At 41.2% G+C, this 19,591-nt stretch overlaps 1 protein-coding gene across 4 annotated transcripts in view; it reads right to left on the bottom strand.

Moving 5' to 3' along the window:
- Positions 1-19,591, bottom strand: part of MAPRE2 (microtubule associated protein RP/EB family member 2) — a 98,738-nt gene that overhangs the window by 6,082 nt on the left and 73,065 nt on the right. For all 4 annotated transcript variants that reach the window (XM_048287071.1, XM_048287069.1, XM_048287070.1 and 1 more), the window contains 4 exons: positions 19,007-19,152; positions 16,854-17,067; positions 5,718-5,857; positions 1,108-1,266 (listed from right to left, as the gene is read on the bottom strand). In XM_048287071.1, coding sequence (XP_048143028.1) covers positions 1,108-1,266; positions 5,718-5,857; positions 16,854-17,067; positions 19,007-19,152 — 659 coding nt within the window. The remainder of the gene's footprint in view (positions 1-1,107; positions 1,267-5,717; positions 5,858-16,853; positions 17,068-19,006; positions 19,153-19,591) is intronic.

Raw genomic sequence — 19,591 nt, 5'->3', positions numbered from 1 at the left:
ACCCTGCACTGCTGAACAAATCCTCTTTCCCTTGTCAGTTCTCATCTGAGCAGTGGCACCTGTCAGCTTCAAACTTGTGGTCCTCTTGCACCTAACTTTCAAACATTTATGCCCTAAATTAGCCTCTTTTAGAAAAAGTATGTTGAGTTAGTCGTTCCCTCAGCACTATGTTTGATATGAAACTAAGTCAGCTGACTACTGCTGCAACAGCTTTCTGGGAGCAGATATGGTACCACTGTGCTGCCAAGGGATTACGTTGATGCTTGTACACTCTGGAGCCAAAGCCTTCGTCTGCTGGAGACTGAAGGGTCAATTGTCAGTACAATCCATACAGGGATTTAGCTAACATGAATGGGAGTAGTTCAGCTAAATCTCCACTGAATCATTATCCCTGAATGTCTCTGAGGAATTTAACCAGCACCCTTTGCAGCTTCTTGCTTTGTTCAGTGTCTACAACATTAAGTCTAAGATGCAATGAGATTCTTGCTTAATCTTGCAGACAATACACTTCTGAAATTTTGCTAATAGAGGATTATTTGGTTTGCACAAGGAAGAATTTTGCCTATAGCAACAGGATAAAAAATGCTAAAGAGCATTATCTTTGGAGCTATAATCATGTATTTGGCAACCTGCAGCATACATACTCCAACACTGCCACATGGGCCAGAGAAGGTTCACAGCTGTAGACAGTGAACTGCACCTCTGCCAGAATTCCTGTGATTTTCAACACGTTAAAGGACATGAATAAAAGACTTCATGCACATTGGGGGAAGATGAAAAAAACAAAACTAAGGCTCAGAAACGTATGAAATCAATTTAAAATTGTGACACAGACCCTCCCCTTTCAGATATAGCTCAGCAAACCCAGAATGCAAAACTCCACTGAAGCAGTGAAAAGCAACCAACCTCCTGAATCTTTTCCCCAAGCTAAAAAGTCTGTTGTTTGCAATTGCAAACGCAAACTTCTTTTCTGGGGAGGAGTCACAGGAATCCTAGCGGCTACAGTTCTGTTGGCCTAAATACAGGATATGACCCAATACTAAACCAATAAAATTTTACAAAATTAAGATGGTTTGTTGAAATAAAAACCATTAAGCTTCAACTTACGTGTTCATCTGAAGCATAAAGGACTTCCATTAGCCGATTGACAAGGTCATTATTCTCTCCCCCGTGTTCTTGGCAGAGAAGTTCAATCTCCCTTAATTTGCCAAAGTAGAAATCCCTTTCCTTCTCCACGCCTTCAAGTGCAAGTTTTAATGAATGTACCTGCAGATAAACCAAGACATGATGCATCAGTTTTGAGGTACACTGCAGACAAAACAACTCAGTCTAAAATTTTGTATGCTAAACAATCTTAAATACTTATTCAATTTTATAGCTTAAAATGAAGTCCAATTTTCTTTCTTCAGTGCTAAATTGAACCATACCCCATTAGAGAACAGTAGATCAGGCTCCCCCATTACTCCCTCTGGATACATCTTAACCTTGATCCTTAAAGGTCAACTTTCTCAGCACTATTTTATACTGAAGCCCAAAGCAGCAGTTCAGAAATCAGGGCTACCTAAGCTGTGTCTCCTAACTGGGCTGCCAGCAGTGTCATGTAGTGGTAACTAATAAAACGTTCAGCTCAGTACTTGCATTATTTTGCCTGGATTAATGTATCGTTGTTGGGAAACATACAGTATCTCCTTGACTAAAAATACACAAAACTAGCAGAAGGGCTCATAAAGGGAAATAGTCTAGTTAGGAAATTAGAAGGTCCTCTAGTTACAAATGTGGTATTGGTGTGCTGGTTTTCCACCTCTCCTGTTCTGCCTCCCCACTTACCAGATTTTACAGACCTGTGTTTCAGCACTCTGCTGCCATGACTGGCTGCACCTCGGGCTCCCTGCTCTGGCTGATGTGCTGTTTCTACCAACAAATTCTCTCAAATGCCAAGTACCTTTCTCTTTGCAACCTTGTTCACAGGAGTCTTCAAGCTACACTGTCAGCCTCAATTTCACCACTAGGACTGCTGCAAATAATTCATGGGCAACACAGCTGTTAATGATTAGGCTTTGTACAAATCACGACATGTCGTGATATATTTTTACACATATGTATTTTAAAAAGAACAGCTCTGTGGTAGCATGACATATAAACTTCTGTCTATCGGGGCATACACGATCAGGATAACATCAAAGTGGCTTGGAAACTTGGAGGACAGCAGTATAAAAACCAACAGAAATAATCACAGATGAAGCTGTCTACAGTAAACACACTGACCCCAATCACATCCAATTACAGCCAAATTAGCATTCACATTTTAGAGCCTGCAATTATACAAATGATTCTCTAAATAAAACATGCTAAATAAATTAAATCTTATCAGACTACATTTCAGTGAACTGATACAATTTAATAGAAACTTCTGTGCTGCCAGTTCTACTGGAAGTTAATTGATTTCCTTCACTTGTAAAAATACCAGCAGAGTTCAAAAAATGCTTTGACAGCCTACTAAATCCTTTCAGTTTGTTTTTCCATGACTGCTGAGCTAGTGATACCTTCTTCTGACCTTTGATTGCACTCTCAAGGCATCCAGCAGCAGAACTGACCTGTTAGCAGAGCAGGATCTCAGAGCATCTCATTTATGTACTAATTCATTTCTAACCAGCTGCCTGAGTGTGACACTCAAGTCTTCCCTTGATCGTTTGAATCCATGATGGATATAATGACCAGTCACCTTAAAATTAACTATTTTTTGACAAAAGTAGGAATAGCAAAATGAAACAAGAGTTTACAATATTCTGGTTTATAGATAAAGACCTCATACTTAGGATGTGCCTTCTGGAACTGCCACAGCATATTGCTTGAGAGCAATGCCTGCATCCAACCAGAACAAGAATGTAACTGCTTCCAGATCTCTTCTCTGTGCTTGCTACAGCTTGGGAAAATTACGAACTTCAGCTGAAAAACTGGCAGCTAATAGCTTAGACCATCTCCCCTTCTGACCTATTTAGTATGAAGACATTCTCCTGTTTTCAGTCTATCACATTCACACTGCTTAAAGAAACAAAATCATTAAACGATGTACATTTGCATGGAGTTAATCAGCTACTGGATACAGTAACCATTGTTATAACCAAACTAGACATGCTTTCCTTCAGTTACACACCAGCTACCTGTCTGGGCCATGTGAATCCGTATTTCTTCAGATACTTTGCACATCTGCATCCCACTTTTTCCTTCCATGAACTTGCCAAAAGGCTGACACTTGTTTCTGTTTCTCCCATGTTTCTGTTTCTGGACCAAAAGTCACCCTCTGCAACCCAGTTAATGGGTGCAAAGGCAGAAGTTCTTACTGACTGGTCTTCTCTCTGATGGCACTTACTGGTAGCATGAATACTCACAGGGCTGCAGAGCCAGGCTGCAGATTAAGCACAACTGTAGGCAAAAACCCATGATGGTGCTGTTTTCAGAAACTACACACAGCTAGTAGTTCCTGGGACCACTCTCCATATGTAAAAGTCCCTTCTCTGTATGTAATGGCCCCTGGTTTGTGTTGTCATCTCAGCTGCACTCAGACACTCTTCAGGAGAGCAGTAGTTGGCACAGACCAAAGACACAACAGGGACCACTTTGTTATTTTAATGCTATGGGTAATCAAGTCCCAGTACAGAGTGACACTCCTTAGAATTTCATTCTGGAGTTTAATTTACTGGCACAGTTCGAAGATGATTTTAAGAGAAACTTTAGGATTGTTGGGAGCCATTAAACTGGCAAATGTTAGGGATGGCTTACAATTATTGCAAATAGCTCATTAAGCTATACTATGGTAAAACAGAGTGTACAGACATCCCCACTAATTAAACTTTTCTGCTACAAATTGCATGCAAGTTCAGATGTTTCCATCTCCCTTGGCTGCTATCCATGAAAGGGATGAAAAAACTATTACAGCCACATAGGACCATGATATCCAAGACACAATTCAGCACTTCTTACTCATAATCAAGACAGAAACTGGGTAATGGTGGCTGCTGCCCTCATCTCCACAACTGCTGTAGAGTAGTAAAAACCAGGCAATTTGGCTCTTCCATCATGTTCACACTGGGGGTCAGGAGAACCTGGCTCAGAGCTGCTTGCAGCATAGCTTTTTTGGCTCGTGTAATATGCCCATGGTTTACAAGTATCCATTAGTGGGACATGAGATACCAAATGCTGTCAGCATTTAAAAAAAAGCCTTCCAGACCATTCTAGCTAGATGATGTTTCTTAAAAACTAGCTATTAAAGAATCAGTTTTTCAAATCCTCAGAATTTCTTCTTCTCTTTGGTGATGGAGGAAATCATCAGTTTTTCCTTCAGGGTTATTTGTATATAAAGCTTAAGGTTTTCACACATGGAACGTGCTAGGAATATGTTAAGAGTGGATGTGATAATGACTGTCTATTGCAGTAAAGATCAAATATTTTGATGTTGCTCAGATGCCAACCAACTCTTCCTTCCTGAAGCAAACACATTCTGACTTCTGAGTACAAATGTCACGGTTTAAGTGGCATTAAGCTGACGTTTGAACTCCGCTTGACATTGATCAAACAAAAAAGATTCCATTAAAAATATATATATCCATTCCCTGTGCAACATTTAAAAACTGTTCTGTTACAGCACCAATCTAGAGTCCATTTGGAGGGCTGGTGGACCCTGTTGTGCTCTCTGCTGCTCAGAATGATACCCTCAATCTGCAGAATGCTGTGTTTGGGATGTGGCTATCCATCCACCACCTTTCAGTGTATAACTGATCAAGAACTTGCAAACAGTGCCCCAGCAAACTGAAATCTTTGCTGGTCAGGTCAATGAAAGTCTGAAACTGAAATGCCCTTAATTGTGGAAAATTATACTTGATCCAGAATAACAATTGCTTCTTCAATACAGCTGCCAGGCAGCTCAAACTCTGAGTTTTTTTCCTTTCCATCTTCCCTCACCAAGGACAAATACACAGACCAGGCCTCATTTATAGTAGTGGCATTTACACCATTCTGACAGCACAGTCTTAAGTCAGATACAGGTATTTATTCTTGTCCAGTGCAGGCACTCTTGCAGTCCAGAAATGAGAGAACGGTGTAAAGTTCCAGAGCATAAACAGAAATGAAGCCCTTAGATTCCTAACATTACAGAAATATCGATGCTTTATTAATTATACTGCAGAACATTATTTATAACTAGGTAGACTCAGAAAGGTAGATCGCATTTTTAAATGAAAATGGTGTGTTAGCTTCTTAACACCTTCCTTCCAGAAAGCAGAGCACAGTGCTCTAGTCTCAATTTAGCTGCAAATCTCTTAACACCTTGGTATTACAAACAGGCTTGTTTTCTCCACAATGGCACATTAAATGATTTCTTTCAAATTCATAATACACCAGAGCAAAGACACTATCTGGATTTTTCCTATCCAAGTGAAATAAAAGATATATTTCAACATCTAATGAAATTATCATACTTCAGCAAGACATACCTGTCACTCCTAAAATCATAATTTAAAAATACTGGCAAACATCACTCACCTCTGCCAGACATTATTTTTTACAATAAATCTCTTTTGTTTTTTTTCTTTCCAGCTTAGCTATTTCCACTTTTGTCCCTTTGTAATTCTGGAGAGCATCATTCATCAGAAGACAATATTAGATTTCATGCCTGCCTGTGACAATGAATGCATCTACTTTTGTGCCTAAAGCAAATTTACCTGTTCACTGAGCTGTATGACTTGAGTTTCCAAATCTTTGTCTGATTTGGATGCCGAGCCGCTTGGTGCAGCTTTTTTTGCTGAAGATGGGCGAGAAGGTGTTGATCCTGGTTTAGAAGCTGGACTGGATTTAGCAGCACCTGAAAACCACAATAAATAAGTAAACAATAAACAAGATTGATCTCCATAATAAATGCATTCCTATTAACCTGATTAATAGGCAGGAATAGGAAACACAGGTATTGATTTTACAGCCATCCATCCTCTCCCTTACTTCAAGATGACAGTAGAGGAAATTCCACTGCTGTTATACCTTGGGGAAGGAAAAACCACATTTCCTACCAATCTGAGTTTGGTACTGAGAGTGAGGTAACCCTAAAACCAAAATAAACAACATCAAACCAATAATATAAAGTTCCCTTAGATCTGAGCAGCTTTCAGCTTAAAAAAAATGTGCCATTAAGAGAGTGTGCCCCCAGCCCATTACTTAACATACATAGCTATCCTCAATTTCCCTGGAGAAAGACAGAGCTGAAATAAACTCAGCTAAACTGCATCTGTGCTTTTCTCATTTTCAAATGTAAACCACGCCTGAGACAAGGGCACTGAAACTCAGAGCAGAATTAAACCCATTGGTGAACTCACAGCTGGCCACAGCGACCAGATGTGTTTTGATCTCCTTAGATTTTCCTATTTCTTTTTAATTACTTGCACTGCAAATCTGCCAGAAGAATATGGAGCAACATCTTCATCAGCAAAAATGGCAAGTAACGGGTGCATACAGAGACTCTTTTTCTGCAGTGACTTGGCACATAAATGCCACAGCAGAGGAACAGTTGTGTGAAAGGGTTTGCAGTGCCTTCACAGGAACCTCCCAGCCAGCTCCTCACGCCTTGCTCTGCCTCTCCATCTTCCACCTCTTGATGCTGGCTGTTTGATGCAGTCGCTCAGCCCATACACAAGTGCCTGGCTCACAGCTCTCCCCCTGCCACAGCTCCCACAAGCACTGCACTCTGACTCGCCCTTTTCCTTAGTCCCTCCAACAAGGAATAAATTTGAGATGTACTGGACAGACATCTGATAGAGAAACTGGTTTGGTTAAGAAGACGAAACAGAAACCCAGCCTCTCTCTGGCCTATTTGGTTTGACTTATTAAGCAGGCATGTGACTCAGAGGTCCTGCTTGGCAGCACCCACGTTCATCACTGTTTCCTACAAAGAGCAAAGCACAGTTGTCCAAATGTGCTGACAGGCTCCATGCCATCCTCCACCATCAAATGCTGCTGGCTCTGAAGCCTGAGCCACACAGGAGACAGCCCTAATCCAGCAGGCACCCAGCTCCCAGCTGAGCTCTGAGCTGGCAGTTCACCAGTTCCAGAGGGATTTTGCCCCGGCTTTCTCAGCAGCCACTTTCTACCCCACACCTCGCCAGCTGCTCTTCCCATAGGATTACTTGGTTTATGGCACACTACAAATTGTTCTAAGTTGTCATTTCCATGATGTATCCCCAGTGTCAGACAATGCTTTAATAAAGCAATCCATTGTAAACCCAATGCATTGAAAAAAAGCCATCACTAGGAAGAAATTGCAAGGAGGCAGGGAGAGGAAGAGAAAGCTTGTGGGGCTGTCCATATGTCCAGACCATGGAGCTCACAATGCCACTGACCTAGAACTGTGACAGTGGTTCATTGGTGGAGCTGGAAAGTGATGGGAAAGGAGAGCAGCAATGGGTTATTTAATCAAGCTTAAGCTTTCCTGATGTAGTCACAGGCCTCCCTCTGTAGCAAGCATCTCCTCCCACCCCTACGGATAACTCTGTATTAACTGGGTCACCTAATGCCAACAGAACACAAACAAACAACTTGGTAATCCAGTTAGCATGTGTAAACATTTCTGTGCAAGATGGCCATCCTCCTTTTCTATGCTCTTTAACATAAGATGGATAAGGAAAAAAACCATACTGGTGGGGTTTTTGTGTTTTTGTTGCGGTTTTTTCCCCTTTGTTTGGTGCTTTTTGTTTTGGTTTTGTTTCTTTCAGAAACGGGTGACTCCAATAGCTTCCATGTCAATTGCATACACAAACTCTTCGCTAGCACGTTTCAGATATAGTACACAGGCTTGCTAAAGTTGGGAAAATTCAGTGTTGTGTATAGGTTTGAAATGAAACTTTTTTTCACATCATACTTAGATCAGCAAAGAATAAATCATTTGTGGAAAAACATTAAAAATGCCAAGATCTTTTGCTGCTATTTTTCTTTATGAAATCACCTAAACTTTAGCACTCTGCCTTCAATGGGGTTCAGCCCATATTTTGACTAACTAAAAATCAGCTGCTCCAGAGCAGGATTGCTAAAATGTTCTCAAAGCCAGTAAAATAATTTTCATTTGGTTTAGCAATAAACAGAAGAAAACTACTGTCAAAATATGCAAGAAAAGCACACACATGAGATAAAATCACTTTGACTCTAGCATTCCAGTTGGGTCTCAAGTTATTTAATGACCAAAGCATCAACATTTACTTCTTATTGTATTCTACAACTACAAGATGCAGGTTCAGGGTATCAGCTGAAAAGTAAATGCTTTAAAGCTGACACAGAGAGAGCTAAGGACAGAGCAGGCACAAACATTTGATCCCTAGGTATTCTCTCTAATTTGCAGCTGAGGTGCCCCCCCAGAGCATGCTGAGCAAACCCCATCCCCAGTGTCTGCAGCACTGATACACGGCATTATATTCTGCCCTCCTTTGAAAACAACAAAGCCTTTTGAATTTCTACAGCAAAGTGTTACTAAGCTTTATAAAGTCCAGACAAATCAAAAGAACTCGACTTTTGCTGCACTGCTTATGATCAGCTCTTAAATGACCATGCTATCCCAATTTGAGTAACACAGATAAAAACCAGCTAACTAGCTGCTAGAAGGTACCAGCAACAGCTGGATAGAACTTAATTGCAACAGAGAACGCTTAGGGATTTCTAATTTTAAATTTCCTGGAGGAAAAAAAAAACCTTTACTGCACATTTGTTCTGAGGCATCAGTTTTATAATCAGCTCAGAGGTAAGCTTCCATTCCAGCAGAAGCCTAATTTCATAAAATAATTAAAGGATGCTGGTTGATAGAGTAATGAAAAGTACTTGTAACAGCCAGACATCTAAACAGAGACGAAAGATCTTGATAGACTGAATGACTTGGGTGTTGAGCAATGGTTTCGCAGTCAATTAGTGCAATAATGGAATAACTCCTAATGCACTGTTCAGAGGGACTATATAATCCAAGCAGTTTAAATTCTTTCCAACTACATACCTTTCATGAAAATATTTTTATATATAACCCATTTACACATTGTGAGAAAGCACAAAATTTTATACAGGTATTTTATGTAAAAAGTATCAAATAATCATCTCTGCTCCCCCATCAGTGAGAGAACTGCACTGTAATCAGCACCATAACTGTTTGCCATTATTAATTCCTCTTCAAGCTTACTGCTGATGTTCAAAAGAAATGCAGGGCCCTTCCCTGGAAAGGAACATTCCCATGCCCCAGTGCTGGCAGCCAAAAGACTGGAAAGCACTGTGGCAGAAAAGGATTTGGGAGTCCTGGTGGACACAGAGCTGAGCATGACCCAGCAAAGCACCCTTCCAGCAAGGAAGGCCAGCAGCCTCCTGGGCTGCATTGGGAAGAGCATCGCCAGCAGGCTCAGGGAGGTGATTCTCCCCCTCTAGTGAGCACTGGCCAGACACATGAGGAATGTTTGGTTCAGTCCAGGGCTCTCCAGCACAGGACAGACATGGATGAACTGGAGAGAGACCAACAAAGAGCCACAGAGACTAAGGGAATGGAGCATCTCACCCATGAGCCAAGTCAGAAAGCTAGGTCTGTTCAGCCTGGAGAAGAGAGGCTTCGGGGGGGATCTTATCTACACCTCAAGAGAGGGTGCAAAGAAGATAGGAAACAGGCTCCTCTTCAGTGGTCCCCAAAGGATGGGAGGCAATGGACACAAAATGAAACACAAGAAATTCCATTTAAACGTAAGAAAAAACTTCCTCACTCTGACGGTTATCAAATACTGGAGGAAACTGTCCAGAGAGGTTGAGGGGCTTCCAACCTTGGAGATACTCAAAACATGACTGGATATGGTCCTGGGCAACGAGCTCAAGGTGACCTTGCTTTCAGCAGAGCAGTTTGACTGGATGACCTCAGAGGTGTCTTCCCACCTCCATGGTTCTGTGAGAACTTCTGTGACAGCATGCTCTGATTTTAGGTCAAGGCAGGACTCCAATAAGAATTTTTTTGTAAACAGTATTGCAGCTGCTTCAGTTTGGACCTGGATAACTTTTTGTACCTACCTACATAATACTCACAGAGATGAGAAAAGTAAATTCACAGTTGAAAGACAAATTATTCTGTTCTTGTACTGAATTAAGATGAGTCAGCTTTGAAGTGCATTAGAGGTTTCCCATCCGTGGTACTCCAGAAACAATTACTAGTCAGTCCACCGTAATTAAACGTATCCCACACAGTTTCAGCTTCACTATTCTTTTTGCTAAATATGTAAGTTCTACAAACAGATGTAAACTTCTGCAACATAAAACAGTGGATGTTGGCACTGTGCAGGTTTGGGTACAAAAAAGCTAGGCTGCAAATTCCAGTTCTCTTTGCATCACAGGCACAGTCTTGTGGACAAGAGACCTACTTAACGTTTAGGGAGAAATCCTCCTTGAAGCTATATGAGTAATTAGTATGCTGTTAAATAATTATGTAAAATTTCAGGAAAACACGTGCATGAATACAGTGTGGATGTGCACAAGGAGAGTGTGGAGAGCAGTGGAGAGCAATGGGAGCCCTGAACAAGCACAAGACGTGGCTGAGCCCACACAACCACTGCTTCAGTGGAATTTGGGAATCACTCGCTGTCTATTTTAGTCAAATTAAAGGATTTCATAAAATGAATATTCCTGACTCATGCCACAGGAGAAAAACCAAACCCAACAAGAGGCCACAGTAATTTCTTCACAAGCTAAAGAAAAACTCTCCACCCGCTTAAACCAAGTGAGTGAGAACAGTGGATGAATTAATATTCACACACACAGTTGTAGCTACACCAGGACACAAGAAAATGCTCAATTTAGGGACACTTAATGGAATAAGCGATGACAAATGATGCTTAAGGGGAATTAAATCACCTCAGACAAAATCTGACTCAACTTTCAAAATCCCAACATACTGCGGGTGCAGCTGTCCTAATTATTTCGTAGTACTACTTTCCCCTGGCTGGCAGGACCCTTCTGTCCCCTGAGCTCCCCAAACCTTCACTGCTGCTGGTCCAGTACAACCTGGTGAGCTCTACATTCACCCTCTCTGCCAGACAGCTGGCAAGGAGAAGTGTGTACGAGTACTTGAAATTTTCATAATTTCAACAGAGCTATCCAAGCAAGAAAGTCCAATGGAGTCCACTAGTCAAATGAAAAAGTTTTTATTGATGGCATGACTCTGTCAGTTCGTCTTTAATACAATATTTGATAGAAGAGAACTAACCAAAGCCTTTCCCCCATCATAAATGAAGACTCTACTCTAGATATAAAATAATCAACACCTACTACTTGTTCTCAACTGAAACCTCTATTTGCTCTAGAAACATCTTTAAGTAGTCAAACATTTATCTTCAACAGATTAAACCATTCCACACAGGCTTAACAGAAGAATACAATTTAAAATTTCAAATGCTCTTAAGAACCTGCATTTTCTAAAATCTCACTGTTTGCTTAGCTATAAGGAGAAAGCAGTCTCAAAAGGAAAATCTGAAAAAAAATCTGCAAAAAAATGCATGTTGAAAAATGAAAGACTGTGCAAACATTTGTGCAACACAGACACTCAAACCACACCCACAGTACACTGAAAATTAAGATAGCCATTTTCACCACTGCTGTTCCAAACACAATCACCTCTCTTGAAAAAAGGCTCTGGCTCCTGCACTGAAAGGAACGTTGCCTCCTGGTCTAAATTCTCGAGCTCAGTGGGTTTAAAAATTAAATTCTCCTCATGCTGGCAGGGGAGATGTGTCTGTATTACAGCTGAGCCACTTTACCTCCCAGGCCAGCACTGTCACTGCACATGCTGTTCCCATCGGTTAGTACAATTCCTTGGCCTTGTATGAACTAGGGATGAAAACACTTTCAGTTTGTCACCCTGCAGCTCTTCCCCTCTCCAGCTCCGCCACGTTGTCCCGGAGCACCGCACCACTGTGAGCAGAGATTGCCATTGCCAACACCTACTGCCTGCCACCGGGGAAAAAGGTAGCAAGTCTTGGTGGAATGCAAAAAAAAGCATTAGGAGTGCTCTAGTCTCCCAGGAGTCCTAATTGTATCACTAGCTGCTAAAATAAAGACAGGTTTTGCTGAGTATTTTTATCCCTCAAAATTAATTTACAGCACATCTGCCACAGCAGGATATACCATTTCCCTACAGAAAATCAGTATTTCTCTTGTGCAATTGGCTTTTTGATGGCACATTATACATAATGTGTTCATGCACGAACAGTTCATTCTGCCCTGGTTATTTTCCCTGTCATAGCATGAGTATTTTTAGCCCTCATGTGATTCTCCAGTATTTTCCAGCTCTGCTTTAGTCATCCTGCTCTCACTGAATATTTCAAACCAAAAAAAATCTAACAGTCTTCAGATCTAACCTCTCACATTTTTAGCTTACATGTAAATAATTAATTTTATTAAGCTGTCTTTTACCCATGTATTTTTGACACCCCACTACATACACCAGAGTGCTCCACGGAGATTTGCTGTGACATACAGGAATACTTACATAAGACACTAAGCTAAAATCCTGACAACCTGATCACTATTTTCAATTTTGATCAGATGGAGCTTTTTCCGCTACTTCCCGCAGGGAGCATTAGAAGTGGCACAAACAACAGTGCCCTAATATTTTAATCCTAATTTTTACTCTACATCAGTAGGCTGTTTACCACTGCATTAGAGAAGAGCGGAGGCTGTAGGAGATCGAAAGTCAGCTCAGGGTTGGCAGAGGGCATTAGATCTAAAAGCAGCTGTAGTGCTGCTGCCAGAGAACCTACAGCAGTGGTCTGTGCTGCTGGCTCTGCTCCTTGAAGGAGGAGAAGACCCTCATTTCCCCAGCCGGGAGCTGCATCCACCTGGTGAATCCTTGCTGCTCCTGCTGTTTCTAGAAGCAGAGTGTGGCACGTTACCAAACCCATCCACCCACGGCACCACCGTTAGCCCAGCCACAAATCGGCTCTGTCTCTGAAGGAGGGGACAAGGCAACGCGGGGGTGGCACAGCAGATTAGTTGCAGGGACCTATTTATGCTTCCATTTCCGAGCTGCATTATCCTTGACCTGCGCTGACTCCCCAGTAGGATCACCTTTGGAACAGGAAGGGCTATGGCTGCTGGCCTGCTCACCGATCAACACAAAACCCGCTGCATTTTTAGATTTCTCGAGTTTTGGGTTGTTTTAAACGTGTTTATTTTTCAAATTAAATCAAGACCACACTCTGCATTTATAGAGTTAATATACAGGTTAATATCCATTTACAGGTACCGGAAGCAGCTACCTGATACCAGGGGTCCTGTCAAGCTTTAGATTAAAATGTCAAAAACTATTTTAACTCATGCCAGTACCTTTTTGGATAAGTTTTCATAGCAGTCTGTAGGGATGTGACCACTTGTTAACTCAAGGACATATATCTTAGTCTACCTCTGAAAATATATTGTTAGAACAGTGTTATAAAGCAGTTATGAATAGTTAACAAGCATCTCCTAAATCACTCAAACCCCAAACTCTGTCAAAGGGCACTGGAAGAGTTACTCCATGGAGCAACAGGAATCACCTGAAATGCATATGAAATTGCTAGCAGCTAAAGTAAATTACTCCCTTAGAAATACATATATCTGATCAATTTAGAATGGGCATATTTTAAAGCCTGCCAAACCCCCAAATATGAATGAGTACCCATATATCTGCTTGCCCCTGACACCAAACAACAGATGCGTACATTTAGGTATGTCCACTGCACGCTGTTTAAAACCTTTTGGATTATGCTGAAGGATCTTCTGGGTTCTTTATTTTTTCTCACTAGGGCTTCCTTTTCTTTTGTTAGTGAACTGAAAAGGCAGTACTAAAACTTCAAAGCTTCAGTGTTAATGTAGAGCAAATCACACAAAGTAATAATGGCACCAAACTGTGGTGTGGTGCGGTCACATGCTGGAGGGAAGGGATGCCATCCAGAGGGACCTCAACAGGCCTGAGAGGTGGAACCTCATGAAGTTCAACATGGCCAAGTGCAAGGTCCTGCACCTTTGTCAGGGCAATCCCAAGCACAAACACAGGCTGGGTGGGGAATGGATTGAGAGAAGCCCTGAGAAGGACTTGGGGCGTTGGTTGCTGAGAAGCTCAGCATGACCTGGCAATGTGCACGTGCAGCCCAGAAGGCCAGCCATGTATATATTGTATATTATGGCTCCTATAGCAGCTGTAATGAATACTCCCTTCACTTCCAGCTAAGTGTGCAAGTGCACAAGACAGAGGTACAGAAGCACATCTTTCATGGTAATTTCCCAGCTGCCCAGAACTTGCTCCTGTGTCATTCCAACTTACTCCCAAACAGCAGGAGATGAGGCATACACAAGTTTGCAGATGCACACAGAACTCCTCCCAGAGCATCAGTAAAGGCTCCCATTCCTTCCAACATGCAGGTTCTGTGATGCAGTGAGGCGAGGCACAAAGGCACCATACATCAGTGCCATGATGCTGTGCTCACCCAGAATTCAGTAAACCCACAGAATGACTGACATCTGACAGAACTAATTCTGTTCTGAAATGCAAGCAGCAAGAAAAGCCAGAACTCTCATTTCACCCTGCATCATGTAACATCCATACCCCACCATCCTCAGCTCAGCAATTAAACTAGTGTCCTGCCTGTCATACTTCTGGACAATACTTAAGTTAATAATGAAGGAAGTTTTCCATGAAAAAGGTAACTCTCACAGCCACAGGATCTTATCAAAACTCATCACACTATCTCAGTTGTACAATTCCACACAAAGGCTGGGAAGGCACAGGACATGCTCTTCATACAACCAACAGCACAACATGGCATCACTGCATTATCCTCCATATCAGCTGGCTGGTTCCACTTCAGTAGCTATTCAATTTCTGTAGGATTGTCACCTCCACAGCTTTAATTTGGATGACATATTTGTGACTTTGGTAAAAATAGACCATCTGTAGGAAGAATTAACAAGCACAGTAAAGTCTGTGTTTAATAAAAGTGTCTTTTTCAATTTCTGAATTGGACAACATCTTGACATTAGCACTTGGATTTTCTGTTTCCAAAGGGAGTGCAAGACATCACATGGGAAATTGGAGTGCGCCAGACCCTGAAATTCAGAAGTTCACGCACAAGATGGTACAAAACAAAGATGTAAACAAGCTTTAGAAGCCCAGAGTAGCACTGGCCTGCTATTAGGTGCCCCATTTCCTGGAAGCACTAATGAGCTGAAGGCAGCTGGCCAAGTATGCCCCACTTTGACGTCAGAGGTGATCAGAGCAGAACACTGAAATCTGGGTAGGATTCCAGAGCACAAGGCAGCCTAAAAGCGAGGGCGCTTCATGCTTCACACCTGCCCCTGCTTTTGCCAGTACTGGTGCATATCTGAGCCCATGAGAGGACAGGTCACAGATTTAAAACAATTAAATATTAATCTTTACTTGAGGAATAGGTTAGCATAAACCCAGGACAAACCAATAAAGGAATTAGGTGTGTGTACTTCCATATGCACAAACCTATGTCCAGTAACACTTTTTTAGTGACTAATTATTTTTCTTAAATGTTAGCTGCTCTCCTGTTCACTTAATTCTCAGTTAACAAAAATGACATCTGCTTAGTGACTAGTCATGCCCACATTACATAAAGACCAAAGATCAGGTTTAGTCCTTTGGCCTCTTCCAGAAACACTGCTGTGGCTTAACCCCAGCATGCAGCTGAGCCCCCACAGCTGCTCGCTCACTGTCCCCTGCAGTGAGACGGGGGAGAAACTCAGAAGGGCAAAAAGGAGAAAATTCATGGGTTGAGATAAAGACGGTTTAATAGGTAAAACACAAGCCACGCAAACAATTCATTCACCACTTCCGACGGGCAGGCAGGAATTAATCCACCTCCAGGAAAGCCAGACTCCATCACCCATAACAGTGATTTGACAAGACAAATGCTGTAACTCTGAACCTTCCTCCCCACCCTTCTCCTTATTGCCCCAGCTTTTCTTGCTGAGCACGATGCCATGTGGTATGGATTAGCTGCTCAGTCTGCTGGGGTCACCTGTCCTGGCTGTGTCCCCTCCAAATTTCTTGGGAACCCCCAGTCTGCCTGCTGGCAAGGCAATGTGAGAAACTGAAAAAGCCTTGACTCTGTGTAAGCACTGATTAGCAATAATTAAAATATCCATGCCTTATCAACACTCTTTTGGTTTTAAATTTAAAATTTAGCACCAATCTCCTCTGAAGTGTTATCTCTATCCTAGCAAAACCCAATACAAGCACAGAATAAAAAATTAGAAGACTGAGGTATCTTTGTGAAAGAGCAATAGCTGTATGTTGTTCAGTTAGGAGGACTAGCATACCCAAACAATAAACACACATAAAACAAAAAAAAATTAATTTTTGCTCTTCTCGTCAGCCCTTAAGACTTGGAAACATTTTACTCACCATAAAAATTAAAAAATACATCAGCTTGTGCAAGCATTCTCCTGTAAAGGTAGAGGTGTGAAAGAGGAACACACTCCATTTAATGTTCCTGAATACACTTGCACATACCACATTCAGCAACAAGATGGTTAAATGCCTTTGTCTCCACCGTCAGACATTACCAGAGTCCACGTCATTTACATGGAGGGGCTCAGGGGAGGAGACCCTACGCTCAGTGGGGCTGGGCCAAACTAGAGCACACAAGATGTTAATTTTCTGCTGTCTCAAGATGCTAAACCTATGATAAGGTAAAAATAATGGCTCAACCACACAAGGAAATAACTTTTAACTAGGATTTATGTAAAGTGAACCATAGTTTATGATTGTCTTCAGAGACAGAAATGGAATTTCTTAAGACGCAAAATACCTGCAGTTGGAGAGTTTGCATGGTGAGACTTTTTGGGCAGGTTAAAGATCTGTTCACCAGGGTCTGGTGGAGGAAGAGCATCTTGGCCTTGTCGAGCTTCCACAGGATCATACTCCTTCCCATCATAGTTAGCATCAAAGAACTTCTTAAACCATTGAATGAAATCTAAGTTGTCTTGGAAGCGCCCTTTGACCAGTTTTTCCACAGGAATTACCTGAAAGGTAGATATTAATATCAAATATTATGTCACTGCCATTTTTAAATAGAAAAATTACATATACACACTTACTTAAAAAGATCTACTAAATGCATCAACAAATAAACCTCTGCCATTGTTTTGTTCCTAAAAGAAAGGGTAAATTTGCAGGTGCTCTTAAAAAATGAAAACAAAACCCAATGAGAACCCAGCCTTTGAAGTAGCTTTACAGTAGGTGTATGTAAGCCTTTAGAGCTGCTGTTCTACAGAGGTACTCCCTTACATCCTATGGGTACATCCCATGACGAATGAGACTATTCTGGCAGTAACACTATGCTCAGCCAACTAGAGATTTTTGGTTTTAATGCACATGGTACATACAAACAAACAATTCTTCAAAAACTCCAGACAGAAGTTTCTTGCTTTCTGTCCTACTATTTGAACTACAAAACCCAGCAGCTTTTCCAAGACGTGCTAAAGTTCAAACCAACCTACATTTTGGTAGCACATGGTCATCATATGAACCAACCCTGAGGTTTTAACCGTGTAATTTTTTTCTCTTCCACATAGAGCTATACATAGAACAGTTTGTAGACGTGCAGAAGTTGACTTAAACGCCTATGAAGTTCTAGTAAAACAAAGGAAAGGTTATGGATGTCTCCATATCAATATCTTAGAAATTTTTCACAGACATGAAACCCCCAAAAGGTGTCTTCAGCCAATATTACAGTACCCAAGGTTCCTAGACATGGGGAGGGAGGGCAGACAGGGACCACAGCTGCAGGAGAGATGCCCTGCTTTGCTTATTTCCTGCAGCTGATTAAAGAGCCAAGTTAGGTGGACCATATTGCCTCTTGAATGTATTGAATTTTCAGCTGGAAAAGGGCTTTCATTTCTTCTTCAAGATTAAGCCAACTGTACAGCATTTTATAAATCTATGATGCTTCTGCAAGAATTAACATTGCACTTTGCATGTCTTTTCACGTTGCTCCATTTGTATCTTAACTCCACTTAAAAAGGTATGGTAAATTTGCTCCCTACAGGAAAACTGACAATGTTCACTACATTAGTCTTTCCAATGTTTCACTAGCAAATCACACTGTAAACAGAAGTATCCGTAACATTTCATGAAACAATGAGGGTTTTCCAGTGCTTCATAGAAGTCTTAAGGGACCCTCTATTATGACTGTTTAAATTTCAGAATAAGGCAACACAAAAAGCCGGGGCAGAACCTTAAAAGGGTAAACAGGTAGTGCATCAGTGTAAAACTGTAAGCATGACAACGTAACTTCCATTATTCATTTTTATCAACACAGTAATTTATATTGGCAAGTCTGTCAAACTCTCACATTCAAGCATAAACCAAATACATTATGTCTGAACAAGCATTTTCTCAGAGACTTCCATTCTCAACTTCACAAGATCACATGTGCTGACCAATCTATTAAAACACTGGATAAATTATTCCAGCTTTCAAATTATTTAAATTCCTTAAACCCTGCTTCAGACAAAAAACATGGAATACTTATAACAGCATATTTTTAAGTTGTTTCATTGGAAATGCAGGTCACCAATAATTTTACTTATCTGAAAATTAAGATTCACCAATGACAAGGAATTTCCAACACATGGTATTTTATCAAATATAATCTCTGATATTAAGATATAATGAGTTAGATGGCACATCTCCTCAGCAGACATATGGACTCAATTTTCAATTTGTACCTAAACAGAGCCAAAATGCCAAACTTCTTTCTTCACACCCAAACACCCTTTTCAGATGATGAAAGGTCAAGAACATCTTCATACACTACTTGCAATTCCAGTTCTCCATCCAAAAGTTGAAAAAATGGATTTTCAAGTGTTTTGAAGTTTGTTTCCCCTACTTATTAATGTTACACAATTCATATAACTTTTGAAACATGTAGTGACCGAAATACAAATACAGAATGCCTACCTTATCCACATTCATTCTTTTAAATGATGCCTGCAGAAGTTTGAAGTTGTGAATGTACTCATGCTCCAGCTTTGCTTGAAACTTTACTTTCTTCAAGCTAATGCACCCTGGAAACAACATGTCCATGAACTGGCAGTAAGCTGCTCCTATAACAAGAGAATGCATTGACGTTAATCCAGATGCACCCAGCTAAGACCAAATGGTGTTTCATGCCATTAGCAGAAAGCATGAGCAGAAAGCAACAGTGCTGAATAAGTCCCTGCTGTAATTCAGCCTAACACTATGCACCCAAGACCTGCTTATCTAATGCACATTGAGCAGTGACATATTCAAGTGGTTCTTTTCCACTCGATCTGGATGCATGATGCACTGCTGTGCAGCATCCAAGGAATCACCACAACTAATGCAAAGTGAAATGAATGTTCTTGGAGTCCCTACACACAGTAGGACTGTCCATATAATGAAAAGATAATCATACAGTGAAAATGAAAATCTCTTAATAAGATTCCTCAATCCACAGTCTCCTGAATTCAAACAACCCAGGATCATCTTTCTTCTGGCCCTTCTACCCAAATGCCAAGCAAG

This window comes from Corvus hawaiiensis, chromosome 26 (assembly GCF_020740725.1).
Source record: "Corvus hawaiiensis isolate bCorHaw1 chromosome 26, bCorHaw1.pri.cur, whole genome shotgun sequence".
Classification (NCBI taxonomy): domain Eukaryota; kingdom Metazoa; phylum Chordata; class Aves; order Passeriformes; family Corvidae; genus Corvus; species Corvus hawaiiensis.
The sequence above is the reverse complement of the archived record's forward strand: the minus strand, read 5'-3'. Positions and strand labels throughout refer to the sequence as shown.